Here is an 18395-nt window from a genome sequence, read left to right on the forward strand (position 1 = left end):
AAAGACATTTAGGCTGAAACTGAAAGGATGAGAGAAAAAACTAAAGGAAGTGAAGAATAAGTAGGCAGATTTGGGGTCAGGAGCTTTAGAACAAGATAAACATAATTTCCTGAGGTTGAAGGAGATCATGTACAAGTCCCTGAGGTGAAAAGTGTTAGATGCCCCCACTGTATAGAACTGAAAGAAAGAATGTGTGGCTAGAATAAGGGGAGCCAGGGAGAAATAGTAAATTTTAAGCTGGAGTGGTGGACAGGTGGCAGATACTCTATGAAAAACATTTAGGCCATTTTAAAGATTTTTAATTTTATCCTGTCTCTAATGGGAAATCATCAAAAGGCTTGGGTTCGAGAAGAACTATAATAGGAACATAAAGAATAATCAGAAACTTCAGTAACTTTTCAATAAATAGGTGTGAGAAATGAAGTGAAAACAAAAGAAAGACGATTTCTATGAACCTGAATTTCAAGAACATACCTGTCTACGTATCTCCTGGCTTCCACATTATCTAATGCTGTAATAATTATATCCTGCTTAGTATAGAACTCATCATTGTAAATCACCTCGGTGGCTGGACATACTTTGTTCAAGTGTGCATCTATCTTTAATTGAGGATTTATTTTCAGGGTTGCATCAGCAGCAGTATAACTTTTAGGTTTCTAAACAAATAACATATAAAAACAGAAGAAATAAATGGTAAACAGGAAAAATAGACCATGACTGAACTTAAAACATTTTTTATATGAAGAATAATGTAATGAGACCAGTTTTCATTTTTAATTTGTGGATATTACATTCACTGTGGTCATGCTGCATTTAGTAATGCACATTAGAATTAATAATTCATACATTATTAATAAAAATGTAAACAACTTCTATTTTACAGCTAAGTGCTCTGTAATTCTTAAAATATTAGTTAAAAGTCTAATTAAAAGTACATTTTTCCCTAGTAATGAGGTTTGAGTCAAGTAAGTGCCTAGAAAAAAAATGAGAACACATTCAGTACAATATTAGAAATCCAAGTTCTATAGAATATGAACTCTCAGAGGTATGGTAACCTAATATCGATATTTTGGTACTAAAATGTTTAAAAAATTTTACCATTTCTGGATGGAAATAAAAAATTACTATATATGTTTCAGTTTTATAAAAAGAGTACCCTTTCTTTTCTTTCAGAGTTAGTGATCATTTTTAAATCACTGGTGTCCTTTCAGGTGCTATCATAGTTTATTTGGGAGGACTGGCTCTGACACTAAGTATCTATAGATCATTCAGCTTGAACGAATGCATCTAGTTTTAATGGTATCTGTCTCTTCTCATATTGTTAGACGGACATGTTTTTACTTCTCAGTGCTATTAGCATTCATACATACAAACTGTAAACTTTGTTAGAAGTGTAAAACAAACAGGCTTTAATAGTTCTTTTATAAGTAAAATGCACAAAGGTCTGTGAATGAATCTTATCACATAAATTTTAGTTCATGGGAGACCCTGTTACTTAGTTCTTTGTATTTGGATAGGTGAGGTCATTCGGTTAACTATGCCACTATATAACTATATAAAAGTATGCTTTAATTACTTTCCTGTTCATGACATTTCTTAGTTTACTAAGATTCTCAATGAGTTGTAGAACAACAAAGTGAAAAAAATTTCTAAAGAGCAAATTTGCTTGACTGACTAAATTGTTTCTTTTACTGACTTAAATATTTTGACCTCCATAAAAAAGACTGAAAATAAGCATTATTTTATAATAAAAAGGGATGTCAAATAATCAAACAAGATCAAAAGAGCAAAAAATTCTCAAACTTTACCTGTTTTGTAATAAAGGTTAATAAAAAAGACAGTGCCAAATTTGTCATCTATAAAAACTTCAAATTAGGGAAGCTGTTTTTATATCCTAAGATGTTTCTAAAATTACATAGATACATCTTGATTATAAAATGAAAAAAATACTGCCCATCATTCACAACTCAGATTTTAACACCCAAAATCAATGCAAAAACTAATTTTTATATTAAAAAATAATTACATATTTTCTCTATTGTCATTCCCATTATTTGATAATTTGAGAGATTCTAATAAAATAAAGAAGATACTATGCTTGTTAAAGCTCCATTTTCTATTTATAAAAAGGAAACTCTCTTCTTTTTTGTATAACATAATAGATGATTCAAATTTGAAACAGTATAACAACACACCTGTATGTGATGAGGACGAAATAGAAACTGTCTATTCAAGTTGGATTTTTCTATCAAGTCAGGATCTGTTACTGTAACCTAATACCAAGGAAAAAAATGGCTAAAATTACATAAGAGATAAATTTAAATCTACTTTGTTTTTCTCTGAATGACTAAAACAACTCCCACAAGTTATTCTAAATTAATTTGGCTGGTAAAAGTTATAATACAAATACTCCAAAACTGGTTACCAATACTACTGTTTTTATACTTATATTTAATGATAATGTTTAGCATACGAACACGTCAAACAAAACAGCTGAAACCAACTGCAACTCCTACTCAAAACTTGTTTTTAACTATTCATAACAAAATAAAGGTTTAACATCACTATCACATTTTAGAACCGTAATGGATTAGCCATAGAGGAGTTAGCTCTTCTTTCTACACATATTTATTCTCAATCTCAATTGATTGGGAAAGAAAGCCTGCATGTTTCAATTTGAAAGCTCTTGCTAAAGCAGAGGTCTACAAACTACAGTGCAGGCAGGCTGCCTGTTTTTGTAAATAAATTTTACTGAACACTGTCACGCCACTTTATGGCTGTTTTCATACTGCAATGGCAGAGCTCAGCAGCTGTGACAGAGCCTTAAGATTCACAAGCCTAGAACAGTTACAGTCTGGTTAAGAAAACGTTTGCAGACCCCCATTCTAAAGGATGAAAGATTAAACAGATCCAAGATAATCTAAAAAGTACTCATAATGCATTTGCCACTTAAGCTAGTATTTGTAAAAGATTTCACTAGAAGCAGTATTCTCAGAGTGTGTTCCAGCTGTTACATGTTGATTTGTATTCCCAAACACATTCACTTTCTTTTAGCTGGCATTTCAGATATATATATATATATATACATATATATGTATATATATATATATATAGATATGTGTATATATATATATATATATTTTTTGTTTGTTTTGTTTTCAACAGTTCTTTTTAATTACGTGTTAGAGGGTATCTCTTTGAAATGGGGGGAAAAAAAGCACAGAAAATGTCCTTTAAGAAAAAGCTTAATCAATGTATACTTATTGTGATTACTGATTAAAAAGCTTTTTCTTCTACCTCCCCCAACCCTACTTTTTATCCACTTTTTTTTGTTTGTTCTTCTACTGGATTGATCAAGTATTCTTGATTCTAATCCTCCCTCAACGCCCCTGTCAACCCCTCACTGAACTGATTTGGAAGTTAAATCTCTATTTTTATGTGGTGATATTCAAAATTTTAACATGTACATGTGACTTAAGATCTAAAATTAAAATCTCCATCTTCCTCCTGAACAACTGGAGGATATTTGAACTCTCCCTTCTGTTTTCCATATCAATGAATATTTTACTTATTCTTAACCAGCCCACCCCCAAACTGGTCAATATTTTAGGTTATTGAAGGTTTTAAAAATTAATGCTTATTTAAATCTAAGAATGTTGATAAATGCCTCTACTTACCCTTGCTTCACACATTGCCTGTATTAATCCATAGTTCTTTCAGTGAGAATAAGCAGTAATCTTTCATCATTTTACTAGTCAATTATCTTTTTTTTTTTTTTCTCTTAACAGATAATTTAGCTGGGTATAGAAATCTAGGTTGATAATCCCTTGCACTATAAAGATATGCTTCTCTATCTTCAGGTGTGCATTTATTGCTGATGAGAAGTCTACTAAGTAATCTCTCTTTTTATCTTTGCTTTTGATTTGTTTGGTATTAGTTTACCTTTTCAATCTGAACACACTTGTCTCTTCAACTCTGGAAACTTGTCATTATCCTTGGTATATATTACTTCTTCTCCCTTATCTTTACTCTCTCTGGAAATTCTACTACACTTATGTTGGACCATGCAAATGTATCCTCTTTCATTTTAAAAAAAAAGAATCTTTCTATACTATATTTTGGGTATTTATCTTCTTTTCATCAATTCTCACTTCAGCTATATTGGAATTTTAAGTTCACTGATTATACAAAAATTCTTCCTTGGCTTTTTGTGAAAATTCCAGTGCCTTTTCCCCTCATGTTTCCATTCCTCTTTCTATGTCTTTGGTCATTTTTAACTTTACAGTTTGTTCTATTATCTGTAGCACTCCTATTATCTATAGTTCTTAGAGAGTTAATTCTTCTATTTTCATTGGCTGATTCTTCCAGGTGGTACCTTTTTCTAGTAGACTGTCATTTTTCATTGTGAATTTTCTTGAATGGATGTTGATTTCTCTGCATAGTCCTATGTACTCTCAGTGTGTAAGTACCACCATGATGTGGTTTTGCATTTGTTTTAATCAGAGGTTTCAATGGCCCTAAATTTGTTATATTCATTTCTCTTCTTGAAGTTTTTATATGGTATAATTTTGGACCCCATACACCAGTGTGGTGCAGCTCTGAGTTATGATTTCTTACAAATGACTTTCTTTCTAGTTAATGTATTGGACATATATTTAAGACAGAAACACTTATGAGTCACCACAGCTTTTAGCTCGGGAATTAATTTCCCTCTTGGTTCCTGGAACCTGGGGCTTTCTCTTTCCTTCCTTCTAGTTAGTTTGGCTACATATGTAAACACTTTAAAAAAGAATAATTTATACAGCAAGACTATGCATTTGCAGTAGGCTAGAAATCTGTCCACATTAACTTACCTTGTTTTGTTACCTGAAGTAAGTAGGTTTATTTACTATAGTTCTTTTCCTGACTTTTATATGCTGATATGTATTATGAAGTTCCAAGGAGTAAAGTAGGTGATATCCAAACTTGTGTAACCAAGGATTTTTTTTTTAAGAAATACTTTAAAAACTACCAGAACTAATAGTCATTTGTGGAACACAATTTAGGAAATGCTGAGCAGGAATAATATAACTGTAGGACATCTGCCTGTAACTGTGAGAGTAAGTTTAATAAACTATAAAATGTGAACTATTAAATAAATTTTAGTCATTTAATTACTATTAGTCACCATGATAAATCTATGACGTCACCACTGTAGTGTACATCTTAAAGGCAAACAGCATCAATGAAATACATTTTTATTTAAATATATGACATGGCTTTCCAGTTAACTGACATTTATCATCTTAAGAATTTATACTGTATACCAAAGTTTACACTACTCACTCTTCGATACTCACCAATTGAAACAATATCTGAGTACTCTGCAACTTTCTAATGTTAGCTTCTCCCATCTTAAATATTTATTTAATAACAAGTAGTATCTAATAGAAATAACAGTATTAATGTGCTTTATTGTTTCAAAAGCCCTTTCACATTTGATCTTCATAATTACATTATGAGGCAGGTAGTACAGATAACAGTTTCACAATACTAAAGAAAGAAACTGAGGAGCAGAGAACTCAAGTTATTTGTCACAAGGTCACATAAATTTTGAAAAATGGTCAGGGTATATTTAGAATCTTCCAATTTCTAGCCTAGTGGCCCTATCCTCAAAAACCAATACTTCAGATCCATGCAGTCAAATATGATTCAAAACTGGGCAGCAAAAGAAATATAAACTTTTAACTCTCAAGGATTTATATCTTACCATTCCCTTCTCTTTGCCTGTGCCAACACCTAGCAAAGCAAAATTTTTTAACATTTCACAGCCTATGGCTCCACATCCTACCTATGGAGAAGAAAAATAAAAGGTATCAGATTAAATAAAATTAAAACATCTACTTACTAAAGAGCAATTTCATCTTAAGTTTCTTCAAATGCTGTTACAATAAATACATACTTTTAAAAATAATTTGAACTTTTAAAGTAACTTAAAAATCATTTTACTTTAAAATATTTAATGGTTCATGATATCATTATAAGTGTCTCAATTAAAAAAATGTATAAATCATAAAAGGAAAAGCATAATATTTATAATTCCTTTAAAAAGAAGACATTTTAATATTCCACGCAAAAGCCAAAGTTTGAACTCAGTTTTTATATAAGATGGAAACAAACAGCATGAAACAGTACAACATTACAATTAAAAAGATTACTTGTTTATAGATAATTTTCTAAACTCATTTGATGAATATAACTATTCTAAGACTTTTAAGTAAAAACTAATAAGAGATTCTACATGCAGGTAAAAGCTCAGGAATACTGCTGATTTTCAAAATATTATTTAAAAAATGAATAATAAAAATCAGTAGTACTTTTAGGACTGATTATAATAATTAAAAAAATAAGTGGCAGGAGAAGTCGTCTTATGCTATTGGGGAGAGCTTCCCTGTCAATGCACTAAGACATTAAAGAAAGACAGATCCACCTACATATTCCTACATTTGGTTAGAAAAAACAAAACAAACCCAAACCCCACAATTTTTAATGTATTTCTAGAAAATCATTTAATGTTCAAAACTATTATACTCGTATTTTAACTTTACATGTACTAATTCTCTAGACGATGGGTTGGCAAACATCTTCTATAAAGGGCCAGACAGTGAATGTTTTCATCTTTGTAAGCGATACGGTCTTTTTCACAACTACTCAGCTCCCCTATTATAGTATGAAAGAAGCCATAGACAATATTTGAATAAATGGGCTTGGCTGTGTTCTCGTGAAACTTTATTTATAAAAACAGGCAGCAGGATGGATTTGGCCTGCAGGTACAGTTTACAAATTCCTGTTTTAAACATTTCCTGAATGTCTACTATGTTAGAAACTGTACTCAAATTTCATTTAATAAATTAACTTGATATACAAGAGCAGTTTGACTGTACTATTTATTCTCATTATTATTCCTACTTACTAAAAAGATATTCAAATTTTGTAGCTTCCGACACAAAGTGTCTCCAATGCAGGCTCGTAAGGCATCATATCTATCTCCTCTGTAAAAAACAATATAAACCAAGAAAATAGAATGGCATAAAAAAACATTATTAAGATTAGTTTCATTGCTGCTAGTACCAATTTAATGAGTTTCTTCCAAACTAATAGATACATTATCTTATTTGAAAGAGAAGAAACTTCATAAAGAAATCAGTTGTTTCTTTTTTCCATTTGACTTAATATTCTAAGTCCAAATGACTTTAAGTGAAGGTCACTTTAGTTTATCCGGAAAAAAATTTTTAAGGCAGGGATTTTTAATAAAGGTTTGTAGAGAAGACTATGGTTGGGCTTTGAAGTTGTTAACCCACTTAAATTGAAGGCAGAACTTTGGGTTATGTGTATTTCTGGGAGAATGAATTCATAAGCTTTTATCAGATTCCCAAAGAGATATGTGACCCAAAAGGTAAAGAATGACTGATATAAATAAAAGCTGCAGGTAGCAATTGTTTTCATCTAAAATCAGAATGATGTTTTGAAACCTAACCATTCTCATGATATAAATTTAACACTTTATATTCATTATTTATAAGGTGGTAAAGAGATACTGCATTATTATGACACAATCTCTAAGTAGAGAAGAAATGACTGCAGAAGTGAGCTAAGGAGAAAAGACATCTAAAACAAATGCATGTTTACACAAAAACTCTTTTAATCTAGTTGCTCCTTATAAACATACAACTAAGAAAAAAGCAACAAAAAGGTCAGTATTACCGTGGGAGAAATTCTTCACGTTCAGGTTTGCCTAGGGATTCGACAATATCTGCTGCTTCAATATATAACTTAAAGTAGAAGATAAAAACATAACTTACTATGTAGAAAGCTAAATTGCTAGAAAAATTATCTTCTGTAGTTATTTAATGATCATTAAAGAAAACAATGATAAACATGCTGCTTCAGAGTAAAATAATGGATTAAAAAATATAATTGTTTCTTATGCAATAAACATTCCTTACATTCTTTCAATTGAAACAATGGTTAAATCTGGAGGAACTGTAAAAAGATATAATTTGATTCATGTCATTTAGCCATCTTACAGATGATATATTCTATTATTAACAAACAAAAGGAAATTTCACCTCCAAATCTATTTTTTATAACTACATAAAAACTTCTGGAAGCTCATTCAATTTCAGCTACATTTGAATAATTTGTTTACTTTTGATAGGAAAGTACCTAGTCCATATTTAATTTCCAACTTGGAAACTATGTCATCTGTAATTATTACATACACTACAGAGGAAATGGTCTAGGAAGCCACAATTTCAGCATTTAAAATAATATCAAACAGAATTAGTTCAGGTTAATGAAAAAAACCCCTGAGTCTCATTCTCATTTTCATTTTAAGTAACTTATATGGCTAAAAAACGTGAACATGACCATGAACATGAATAAATGGTTATTTATTTAATTATAACATAGAATCTATATTAATAACATAATTTATATTCCCCATGCTGCTAATAGTTATATCTAAACCAGACTTTTACAATTGAACTTGTACACTGTGTTAAAATAAACCAAATAATCCAGCAGCAAAATAACATTAATTAATAGCATCGATAATAAATTTACAAATTTTAATTATTAAAGCTAAATTTAAACTTTTTAAAACATAATAAACAAGATCAATGTTATATTCAAATGTTTAAAATTAAAAAAAAAATAAAGGGCCTGAAGAGTATCCTTTGATACACTTTGCCAATTATTCCTTCTGGTAATAGAAACCAGGGTTTTTCCATCTTGTGATGTTTTTACCCTATATAGTTATCAAACTTTTACCATTCCTATGCTTTCTACCTTTAGAAGTTTATACATAGAAACTAGGGAATCTGAAGATTCATGATGCCAAAAGACTCCATGGAACAGTTCAGGAGTCCTGAAAGCATGTGACTGCTAAACTAACAGTAGTGGAAACTAAATATAAGGATAAGAAAATTCCTTATATATAAGGAATATAAGAGTGATAATTCCTTCACTCTCACAAATGAGGGAAATACATCCTAGAATGCAACTCTGGGTTACATGCCAATAGCCTCAACAAATGATCTTGTCCGTTTCCATTACAGAATTAAGTTTTGGTGGCACATCACATCTGACTCATGCATCAAAAAATATTTTAAGGTTGCTTTTATAATATATTAATTAATACTATGTTATAATTCATAACAGACATTCATTATATGGGTGAATAATTCAACCTTAAGTACAAAAAAAATATTAAAATAGAGAACTAACCCACTGGCATAAAGGAGAAAACTTTCCTGTCACAGCTTTCAATACTTCTTGGCTGGCAACACCTCCTACTGCTGCAGCAAGTGGGGGTAAAAAGCCTTGGGCAGTCCAAGAGAGCCAACGCACAATGTCATAATTTACTTCAGGCTGAAACACAAGCCACGAAAGACAATAATATTAACAGTATTCACATGGTATACTCAAAATTTCAATAAATAATTATACCTTAACTTCTAAAAGAGCTACTCAATTTCCCTAATAGTTTTTAAGTCCTAAAAAAAAGTCCCAATCTCATAATAAAAGATCCAATTCCATGTCAGTTACCTTAAGCGGTATATTTCATTACCAGTACCTGCCCAATTTTGCTTTCTGACTCTTTATGTGACACTAGGGAACAATTTAGAATTAACTGGATTATCTACCGTGATGTCGGACAAACAACCAGAATTTTAAAAAACATGTTTTAATGAAAACTATGGAAAAACCTTGCACCTACATAAATGAAAAAAAAAATGACCCATAAAAAATGATGAGCTATCATTTGTGCTTGAAGTGGCAAATAAAAAGTAAAACTGTAAAAAATGAGGCAATACATTGTTAGAAAAGGCAGTTTAGGAAAAAAATTGAGAGTAATGGCACTTTTGCATACAAATCTAAGAGCCAATCACCACAAAGTTCTCATTATCATACTTAAACTGAAATGATGTTTCTCAAAATAAAATTTATTAGTATTTTTAAGAAAAAAATGGAGAACTGGATTTTGGAGCCATTATTTTAGCACAATTTCTTATTTGTCACAAAGATCTCTTCATGAGCTCTGGCTTCTCTTTCTCTTCCTATTCTTTCAACATCAGTAACTAGAATCTTAACCTAGGATTCAAGTAGGGCTCAATTAATCTCTTGAAATTCTATGTAAAATGTACATTTAGGGGAAGAAGAAAGGCTTTTATTACATTATCAAAGATATCTATGATACAAAAAGAAGTTACTATTTACTCACATTCCACCCACTCCATTTCAATTTTCTATATCTCACTATTTTACAACTATTTAGCACTAAACTCAACTCAGATTACAATTTCATTTAAGATGTGGCATTTCTGAATGCAGAGATATTGGTGGTACTGATAATATTAAAAACAATGACAAGAATGCTAATAGAAGCAGGTAATTTGATTGAGCATCTATTTTGAGTTGTATATTATTAGTCCACATGTAATCTTCAAAATAATCCTAGGAAATATAATTTCTATCATACAAATTAGAAAACTGAGACTTTGAAAGATTAAGTAATTTACTCAAGATTTTACTGCTAGTAAGTGGTCAAACCAGGATCTGAACCCAAAAAGTCCAACTCTCTAGCTCTATTCTTACCATTAGGTTACACTATCTTTCAAGATTTTATATTTTTTAGTAAACAAACATCCAAATCTGGGGAGTTTTTCATCACCCTAGGATAATGACTAAGGCCTATATCTGAATTTCTGCACACGGTCTCCAAAAAATGATACATATCCACAAGAAGAGAAATAAACCAGTGGCAGGGCTTCAGTATTACTAAGAAACAGAAAATATGAACTTCAAATTGCCTGTAAATAGAAAAACAAACACCAAACCCCAAATGAACTATTTCTGGACTTCATATTGCTGCAAGCCTGAACAGAGAGCAGGAAGCGTGTAACCACAGAAAAGAGAATGAAAGGCCTAATGTGACAAAGCACAGTCAAAATCATCCTGAGAAAACAGAAGGCCCATACTAAGTGCAAAAAATACTGAACATGTATGAAGTCTGGCAGATCTCAGCAGTGGCTATGGTGAAAGAACTTCCCTGGGGAGAATGATGTAAATAGAAAGGGGGAGATATCCCTTGACAGAGAAGGCTAAAAAAGGAAGTAAGAGAGGAAGTTAAGTAGGATTTGGCAGAAAGCAAAGAGATCCACAAGATATATCAACACGTATCCACCAAAAAAATTTTTTTAGTTAAAAAAAGAATCACCTATTAAAGAAACTCCTTTTCAGGAAGAGAAGAGGAAGAGGGGCTCTAGAAATAGAAATCTGAAAAAGCACCAAAAACCCTTACCCTGTCCAAAAGCATATACAGAAAAATCAGTTTACCAAACAAAGCAGATGTAAAAAGGAGACAGAAAATTAGAATCAAAACATTTCAGTACTGAAAATTTCTCCCCCAAACTAATTACAAGGCAGAGTAAATTTGACTGAGTTAATTATATATCAACAAACACTTGGAGATGTGGAAAACCCCACCTTGAATCAGAAATTTAATAACTAAGAACCCCAATGATCCATTCCACCTTCCCCAAAGGGGAAAAATAAATAAATAAAAGAAAATATGAATCTATGAATCAAAATGGGCTCATGGTATACCTGGAAAAATTGACTGAATGATCAACCTTGAGTTATAACTTGGTAAAACTATTCGATTTCACAGATGACAAATTACACAGAAGAAAAAAATATACAGGGCCCCAAGGCAAAAAGACCAGATTATTTATAAAAAGTAAGAAAAGTAAGCCGACATCATATTTCTCAACTACAAGATACAAAGCAAGATATCAAGGAAGAAAGTTAACAGCCTTGAATTTTACTTTCAGCCAGGCTCCTTTCAAGAATAAAGGTTACAGAAAAATTTGAAATGTGTTAAGAACTCAGGGAATACGGTTAATTCTAAGCTCCTTCTGAGAAATGCACCAGTGACTAAACCTGATTTCAAGTCTTACTATAAAGCTACAGTAATCAAAATAGGATGGTACTAGCAAAAGGATAGAAACAACCAATGGAAGATAATATTGGGTTCAGAAAGAGTCCTACACATATGTGGTCAATAAATTTCTGACAAAGATGCCAAAAAAACTGAATAAAGAAAAAACTGTCTTTTCAATAAATGGGCTAGAATTACTGGATATTCATACACAAAAAAATGAACGTTGATCTATGCCTGGCAAGATAGAAAAAAACAAATTAATAAAAGTACAGGGCTTCCCTGGTGGCGCAGTGGTTGAGAGTCCGCCTGCTGATGCAGGGGACACGGGTTCGTGCCCCGGTGCAGGAGGATGCCACATGCCGCGGGGCGGCTGGGCCCATGAGCCACGGCCGCTGAGCCTGTGCGTCCGGAGCCTGTGCTCCGCAACGGGAGAGGCCACAGTGGTGAGAGGCCCGCGTACAGCAAAAAAAAAAAAAAAAAAGTACAAAACTGTACACAGTGAGTTCAAAATGTATAGTCATGTACACAAACTATACTTTGTATGATATAGAAAAATAAACTCACAAAACAATAAACCTTCTAGAAGAAAATACAGGGGAAAAGCTTTATGATTTTGAGTTAAAAAAGGGCACACACCATAAAAAAGAAAAACTGATAAACTGAACTTCAGCAAAATTAAAAACCTGTGCTCCTCAAAAGACACTGTATTGATAGTAAAATGAAAATACAACCCACAGACTGGAAGAAAATATCTGTAACATGTGTGTCTGATAAAGGACTAATTTCCAGATTATATAAAGAATGCTCTCAATTAAGAAGAAGAAAACAACCTAATTAAAAATCAGGCAAAGATTTGCAAAACTGAAGTAGAAGAATGTCAAGTAACTTGCTTACTGTCACAGAGTCAATAAGTAGCAATACTGGAATTTGCAGGATAAGAGAACAGTAATATATAGAAGATTTATATGTTACATAATTTTTGATGGCCATAACTTTGAATATTCACCTGCTCTTCCAAGGTTTCACTTATAGATGTTGCTAGTTTCAACAGCTCTTCTGAATCTTGTTGGCATCTAGGATTCAAAATAAAACACCCCAATTTCAATGTTCTCAGTTGCTATAAACAGTAGGTCATATTCAAAACTGAAATTTAAGAAATATGTTGAAAACCTGTGGATTACAAAGTGCTTACTGATTTTAAGGTAACTGGTTTATAAATACATTACTTCAAAATTACATCAAAATCATGCTCACCTAAGAACAGTATATAATGTTTAGTTTTAAATATACATGGCAAAAACTTTTTGCAACAATACCAGGAGGTAAAAAATTCTATAGTGGATTCATAATTTAATAATTCTCAGATTTTTTATTTTAAAAAGTTATAGCTTTTGAGGACTTCAAAATAGGAAAATTCTTATTTAGTATAACTCCATTTTTATAAATTGATCTCTCCACTCCTACCAGGAAAAAGACCAGGTCAGAAGTGTTTATACAGTTTGGTGTATCTAGTGGTATTACAATTAAAAAAAAAGTTATTTCAAACAAAGAACATTACCCAGTATTTGGCTTGCGACTATAGTTCTCCTGAAACTGGTCCAAGGCAAGCATGGCTGAGTGAATCTCTAAAGGTGCCTATTTAGAACATTAAAAATTGGTCAATATTTATTGAGTGTGTAATATGTGTCAGGCACTGTGCTAATGCTTTTAAGACATTATTTAATTTAATCATTATAACAAATGTATTAGCTTATTACTATTATTATCTTTATATAACAGATAAGGAAGCTGAGACTTGACTTCAAGGTCATAAAGATATATTTAAACAAAGATCTAAGGTTTTTTTCCCTCTCCCGTTGCGGAGCACAGGCTCCGGACACGCAGGCTCAGTGGCCATGGCTCACGGGCCCAGCTGCTCCGCGGCATGCGGGATCTTCCCGGACCGGGGCACGAACCCGCATCCCCTGCATCGGCAGGTGGACTCTCAACCACTGCGCCACCAGGGAAGCCCAAGATCTAAGTTTTAAGCCCAGGCTCTATGACTAGTTTTTATTAGGTTATCCATATGAAACAAAGTATTACCAACTGAAGAAAGGAAACAAAATGTCTGTACAAGAGCACCGAATTCTTTTTCTTTATTAACATTTACAAATTTGGGAACTGTTAATATCGAATATAATTCTTTACTTATCATAAATACATTCACTGCTACAAAACTGATCCAGTGATTTAAAAAAAACAGAATAAATGCTTCCAAAGTTTTTATGGAAGAACTATGTATTATATAAAACTCTACATGGTTCAGAAAATTTTTAATATGATCACCTTTGCATAAATTAATGAAACCACCTTTATACTATCAAACCTGGTATATCATTATAAAAGTAAACCTTTTTCCTATTATTTTAACATTTCCATTATATAAATTCCTATTTTTAATCCTTTGGCATCAGCTCTAGATACATGAATACAACTTTTATTTTTAAAAAATCTGACAGTCTGACAGAAATCTTCATAATCCCTTACCAATCCCCACCCGCCTTTCTCAAACCTGCAAAGCATTTATTTACCTCAGGTTTGCTAAAATCCGCAATAAGGCACTTTGGATGTTTTATCTGCTTCTCTAATGGTTCCTAACAGAAAAAAACAAAACAAACAACAGAAAAAAATCCACTATTACTTCGGAGCAAGCACATGACTACTTGACAAACTACACAGAGCACTAAAAGAAATGGCTCCCTCCCAAAGGTCTGAAATAAATAAGGTTGGGCTAATATGTTTTAACTGAAATATAAAACAGCTACCATTCACTGGTTACCCCTTTTTGTATTATCACACTTTATTTTTTTAATGTTACATGCAACTAGATAACCTGCTCCAAATAGTAAATTTGGGAAGAATTGGTACAAACATTTGTAATACTTGAAAAAATCTATAATCTTAGTCAAAGAGCTACCACATTTTTTTGATACCAAGTTATCAGGACTCGTTATGCCTGACATAACTTGAATAAATACCCAGTTAAAATTTTCTGTGTGGAGCAAAGAACACACCAAGGCCAAAAAACCCAACCAACACTCCACCACCACCTCTGCCCCCCCAAAAAAACAAACCCAATCTGAAATTTACTTGAGGCATAATTAAAAATTGGGGTAAATGGCAAGAGGAAGTAATGCACAAATCTTCCTACAGCAGATTTGACTAGCTGTAGCATTTTAATCTGTTTAGCTCTAACTTTGGCTTGAACAAAACCTTGTAGAGGACTTTAGTTAATAATTGTTCTGGAAAAGAAAAGGCAGTCAAGTTAAAACCTTGAGAACTTGCAAGAAAAAACAGAGACTTATTAGACAGCTTATGCTGAGAAGTGGCCTAAGGATTTAAGCAGCAAGAGGCTCGCTGGTTCCTTGATACAAGTAGCCTCTACATTCTCTCTATACGGATACTTACCTTTCCTTCCAATGCCAGTTTATGGGAATTATTTAACATTTCTAACATATTACACTATTTCTTTTTTTTTTTTTTTCTTTTGCGGTACGCAGGCCTCTCACTGTTGTGGCCTCTCCCGTCGTGGAGCACAGGCTCCAGACGCGCAGGCTCAGCAGCCATGGCTCACGGGCCCAGCCGCTCCACGGCATGTGGGATCCTCCTGGACCGGGGCATGAACCCGCGTCTCCTGCATCGGCAGGCAGACTCTCAACCACTGCGCCACCAGGGAAGCCCCTACACTATTTCTTGAAATCCAAAACATTAAAAATTTAAAAACCTGGATTAACAAATATGATAAATAAAAGAAATATTCCTTTTACTTCAAAAATGTAAATAACTGAGTAATAAAACAGAACATATACTGAATCAATGCTTATTAAATCTTTCAAATACATATTAATTATATCTTTTGTCTTAGGAAGTAATTATAAGAAGTATAATCAACTCTTTGATGATTCACAAAGGAGTAGTTCCTTTGTGAACTATATAGATGGGTATTGTAGCTGTAAATTTTTTTGCTGCTATCAGTTTATTTCCATAGATTGATTCCATTTTCCTGAAAGTGGGTACAAATTAAAAAACAAAATCTGTTCAGCCTTTGAATTACTTTTATTGCTTTTTTTCTCCCTGCCATTCTTCTGTAAAGGAACATTTTTTTAATCAGAAAAAAAAAATACTTACAAAGCAGAATGTTTTAGGAGTCTTAACTTGAACAGCTATCCCTCCATGTAAATAAGGTTCCAGTTCTCTAGTATCACCAATGCTAAAAGAAAATGGTGATACCACTAAAAGGAGGAAAAAAGAAAACCATTACATACTGATATAAGTATTTAAATTTGAAGGTTTATCATCATAAAGATGTTAATTTTTCATAGTTTACAAAATTAAGATCTCAGTATAAATCATTTTATTTGGTGGTGGGTGGAAGTGTGGGGAGCTAGACAGATTATTTTTCCCATACAAATATAAGGACTTAAGCAAAAATGGCCAAGAAAACTTGGAAGGAAAAAAAAGGAATGAGAGGTGCTTATTATTAGATATTAAAATACTTTATAAAGACTCAATAATTAATATACTGATACTTTTTATATATATAATTCATAATAATTAAAACAGTATGATACTGGCTCATGAATAGACAGGCAGACAAACAGAATAGATTATTCAGTAACAGACCCACAAGGGACACAATTAAGGTGGTACCTCAAACCAGCAAAGAAAAGATACTCAATAAATCTTTCGGAAAAAAAGCCATCTGGGAAAGTATTCCAAATGGATAAAAGTTTTAAATATCAAAAACGATGACAAAAAAATTATTAGATAAGAGCATAGGAGAAAAATTTCTTTAAAACTCTGCAGTAAGGAAGCTTTTCCTAATTATGACTCAAAAGAAAAAAATTGAAAGCTTTGACATCATATACACATAGAGCCATCACAAGCAAAGTCAAATGCCAAACTAGAAAAAAATTTTTGCAACTCATATTAAAAAAAAAAACTCAGCAAACATGCCCTATATATTAGGAGTTCTGGGGAAAAATAACAACTCAGTGAGAAAGTGGGCAAAGGACAGATGATTCACATTAAAGGAAAAAGAAATAGCTCTAAAACTTAAGATACTTAATCTCATTCATAAAATGTAAAATGCAAATAAAATTTATACTATACCACTTTCAATCATACAGGAGACTATTCTACAATTACTGATGTGAAAAGACCATCTAGATGTTTAATTTAATGAAAAGGCAAAGGGTAGCTCTAGTCATAATATGTTACCTTGCATGTAAAAATGCATAAGGAAACCTGGAAGGGCACACAATAAACTAAGAATAATGGACAGGTAAGAATGAGTGGGAGCCATAGGTGGGCAATAAAGTTTTCACTATAAACATTTGCCTTCTTTTTTTTTTTAATTAATTAATTAATTTATTTTTGGCTGCACTGGGTCTTCATTGTGCATGGGCTTTCTCTAGTTGCGGTGAGTGGGTCTACTCTTCATTGCGGTGCATGGGATTCTCACTGCAGTGGCTTGCCTTGTTGCGGAGCACGGGCTCCAGGTGTGCAGGCTTCACTAGTTGTGGCATGCGGGCTCAGTAGTTGTGGCTCGCGGGCTCTAGAGTGCAGGCTCAGCAGTTGTGGTGCATGGGCTTAGTTGCTCCGTGGCATGTGGTATCCTCCCGGATAAGGGATCGAACCCGTGTCCCCTGCATTGGCAGGCGGATCCGTAACCACTGTGCCACCAGGGAAGTCCCCCTTCTATTGTTTTTGAACCATTTGCTTATTCACAAAATTAAATTAAATAAATAAGGTTTATATATTAAGTAGACAGAAAAGGTCAGCAGAGTAAACATCAAACTTAGCTGCTGTTACTTCTGGAGTAGAGGGGAGGTCTGAACTAGAACTCATTTTTAACTCTACCTAAACATAAATACATATATATATCTAGAATAAGCATATATTGTTTTAGCTATTTAAAAATGTTTTTCAAATAACAGAAAATTACTTTAGAGCAGTAAGTACCAACTAATAAATGTTAAGAAAAAAAAAGTTTCATAAACTGCTACTCTATTCAAATATTCTCTCTCTGCCCAAAGAATTTTTGGTACAAAATGTGGGTTTTATTTTCATTCCTTGATATCCAGTGGCTTCTCCTGTTAATATATACATATAGCCTCAAGATGCAGATCCAGCACCACAATCCACCATTGCATGGCCCCCAACACAACAAAGGATAATCCTAAATAGTTAGTTGAGTCAATTTTATGCAAAAACAGATAAAAATTCTTTAATATCAGTGATCTCAATCTATATTTTACATACTTAGATACAGTCTGGGAAACATAATCCAACAGTTTTGTTACCAAAGATTTTTTTTTTAAATATTTATTTATTTGGTTGCGCCGGGTCTTAGTTGCAGCAGGTGGGC

General features: G+C 32.6%; 1 protein-coding gene across 6 annotated transcripts in view; it reads right to left on the minus strand.

Annotated features, from left to right (window-relative positions):
• UBA6 (ubiquitin like modifier activating enzyme 6) overlaps window positions 1-18395 on the minus strand; it is a 94949-nt gene that overhangs the window by 35707 nt on the left and 40847 nt on the right. For all 6 annotated transcript variants that reach the window (XM_019928098.3, XM_019928097.3, XM_019928099.3 and 3 more), the window contains 10 exons: window positions 16154-16257; window positions 14557-14619; window positions 13545-13621; window positions 12993-13059; window positions 9268-9411; window positions 7744-7811; window positions 6953-7031; window positions 5750-5830; window positions 2196-2273; window positions 475-656 (listed from right to left, as the gene is read on the minus strand). In XM_019928098.3, coding sequence (XP_019783657.1) covers window positions 475-656; window positions 2196-2273; window positions 5750-5830; window positions 6953-7031; window positions 7744-7811; window positions 9268-9411; window positions 12993-13059; window positions 13545-13621; window positions 14557-14619; window positions 16154-16257 — 943 coding nt within the window. The remainder of the gene's footprint in view (window positions 1-474; window positions 657-2195; window positions 2274-5749; window positions 5831-6952; window positions 7032-7743; window positions 7812-9267; window positions 9412-12992; window positions 13060-13544; window positions 13622-14556; window positions 14620-16153; window positions 16258-18395) is intronic.

This window comes from Tursiops truncatus, chromosome 5 (genome assembly GCF_011762595.2).
Source record: "Tursiops truncatus isolate mTurTru1 chromosome 5, mTurTru1.mat.Y, whole genome shotgun sequence".
Classification (NCBI taxonomy): Eukaryota; Metazoa; Chordata; class Mammalia; order Artiodactyla; family Delphinidae; genus Tursiops; species Tursiops truncatus.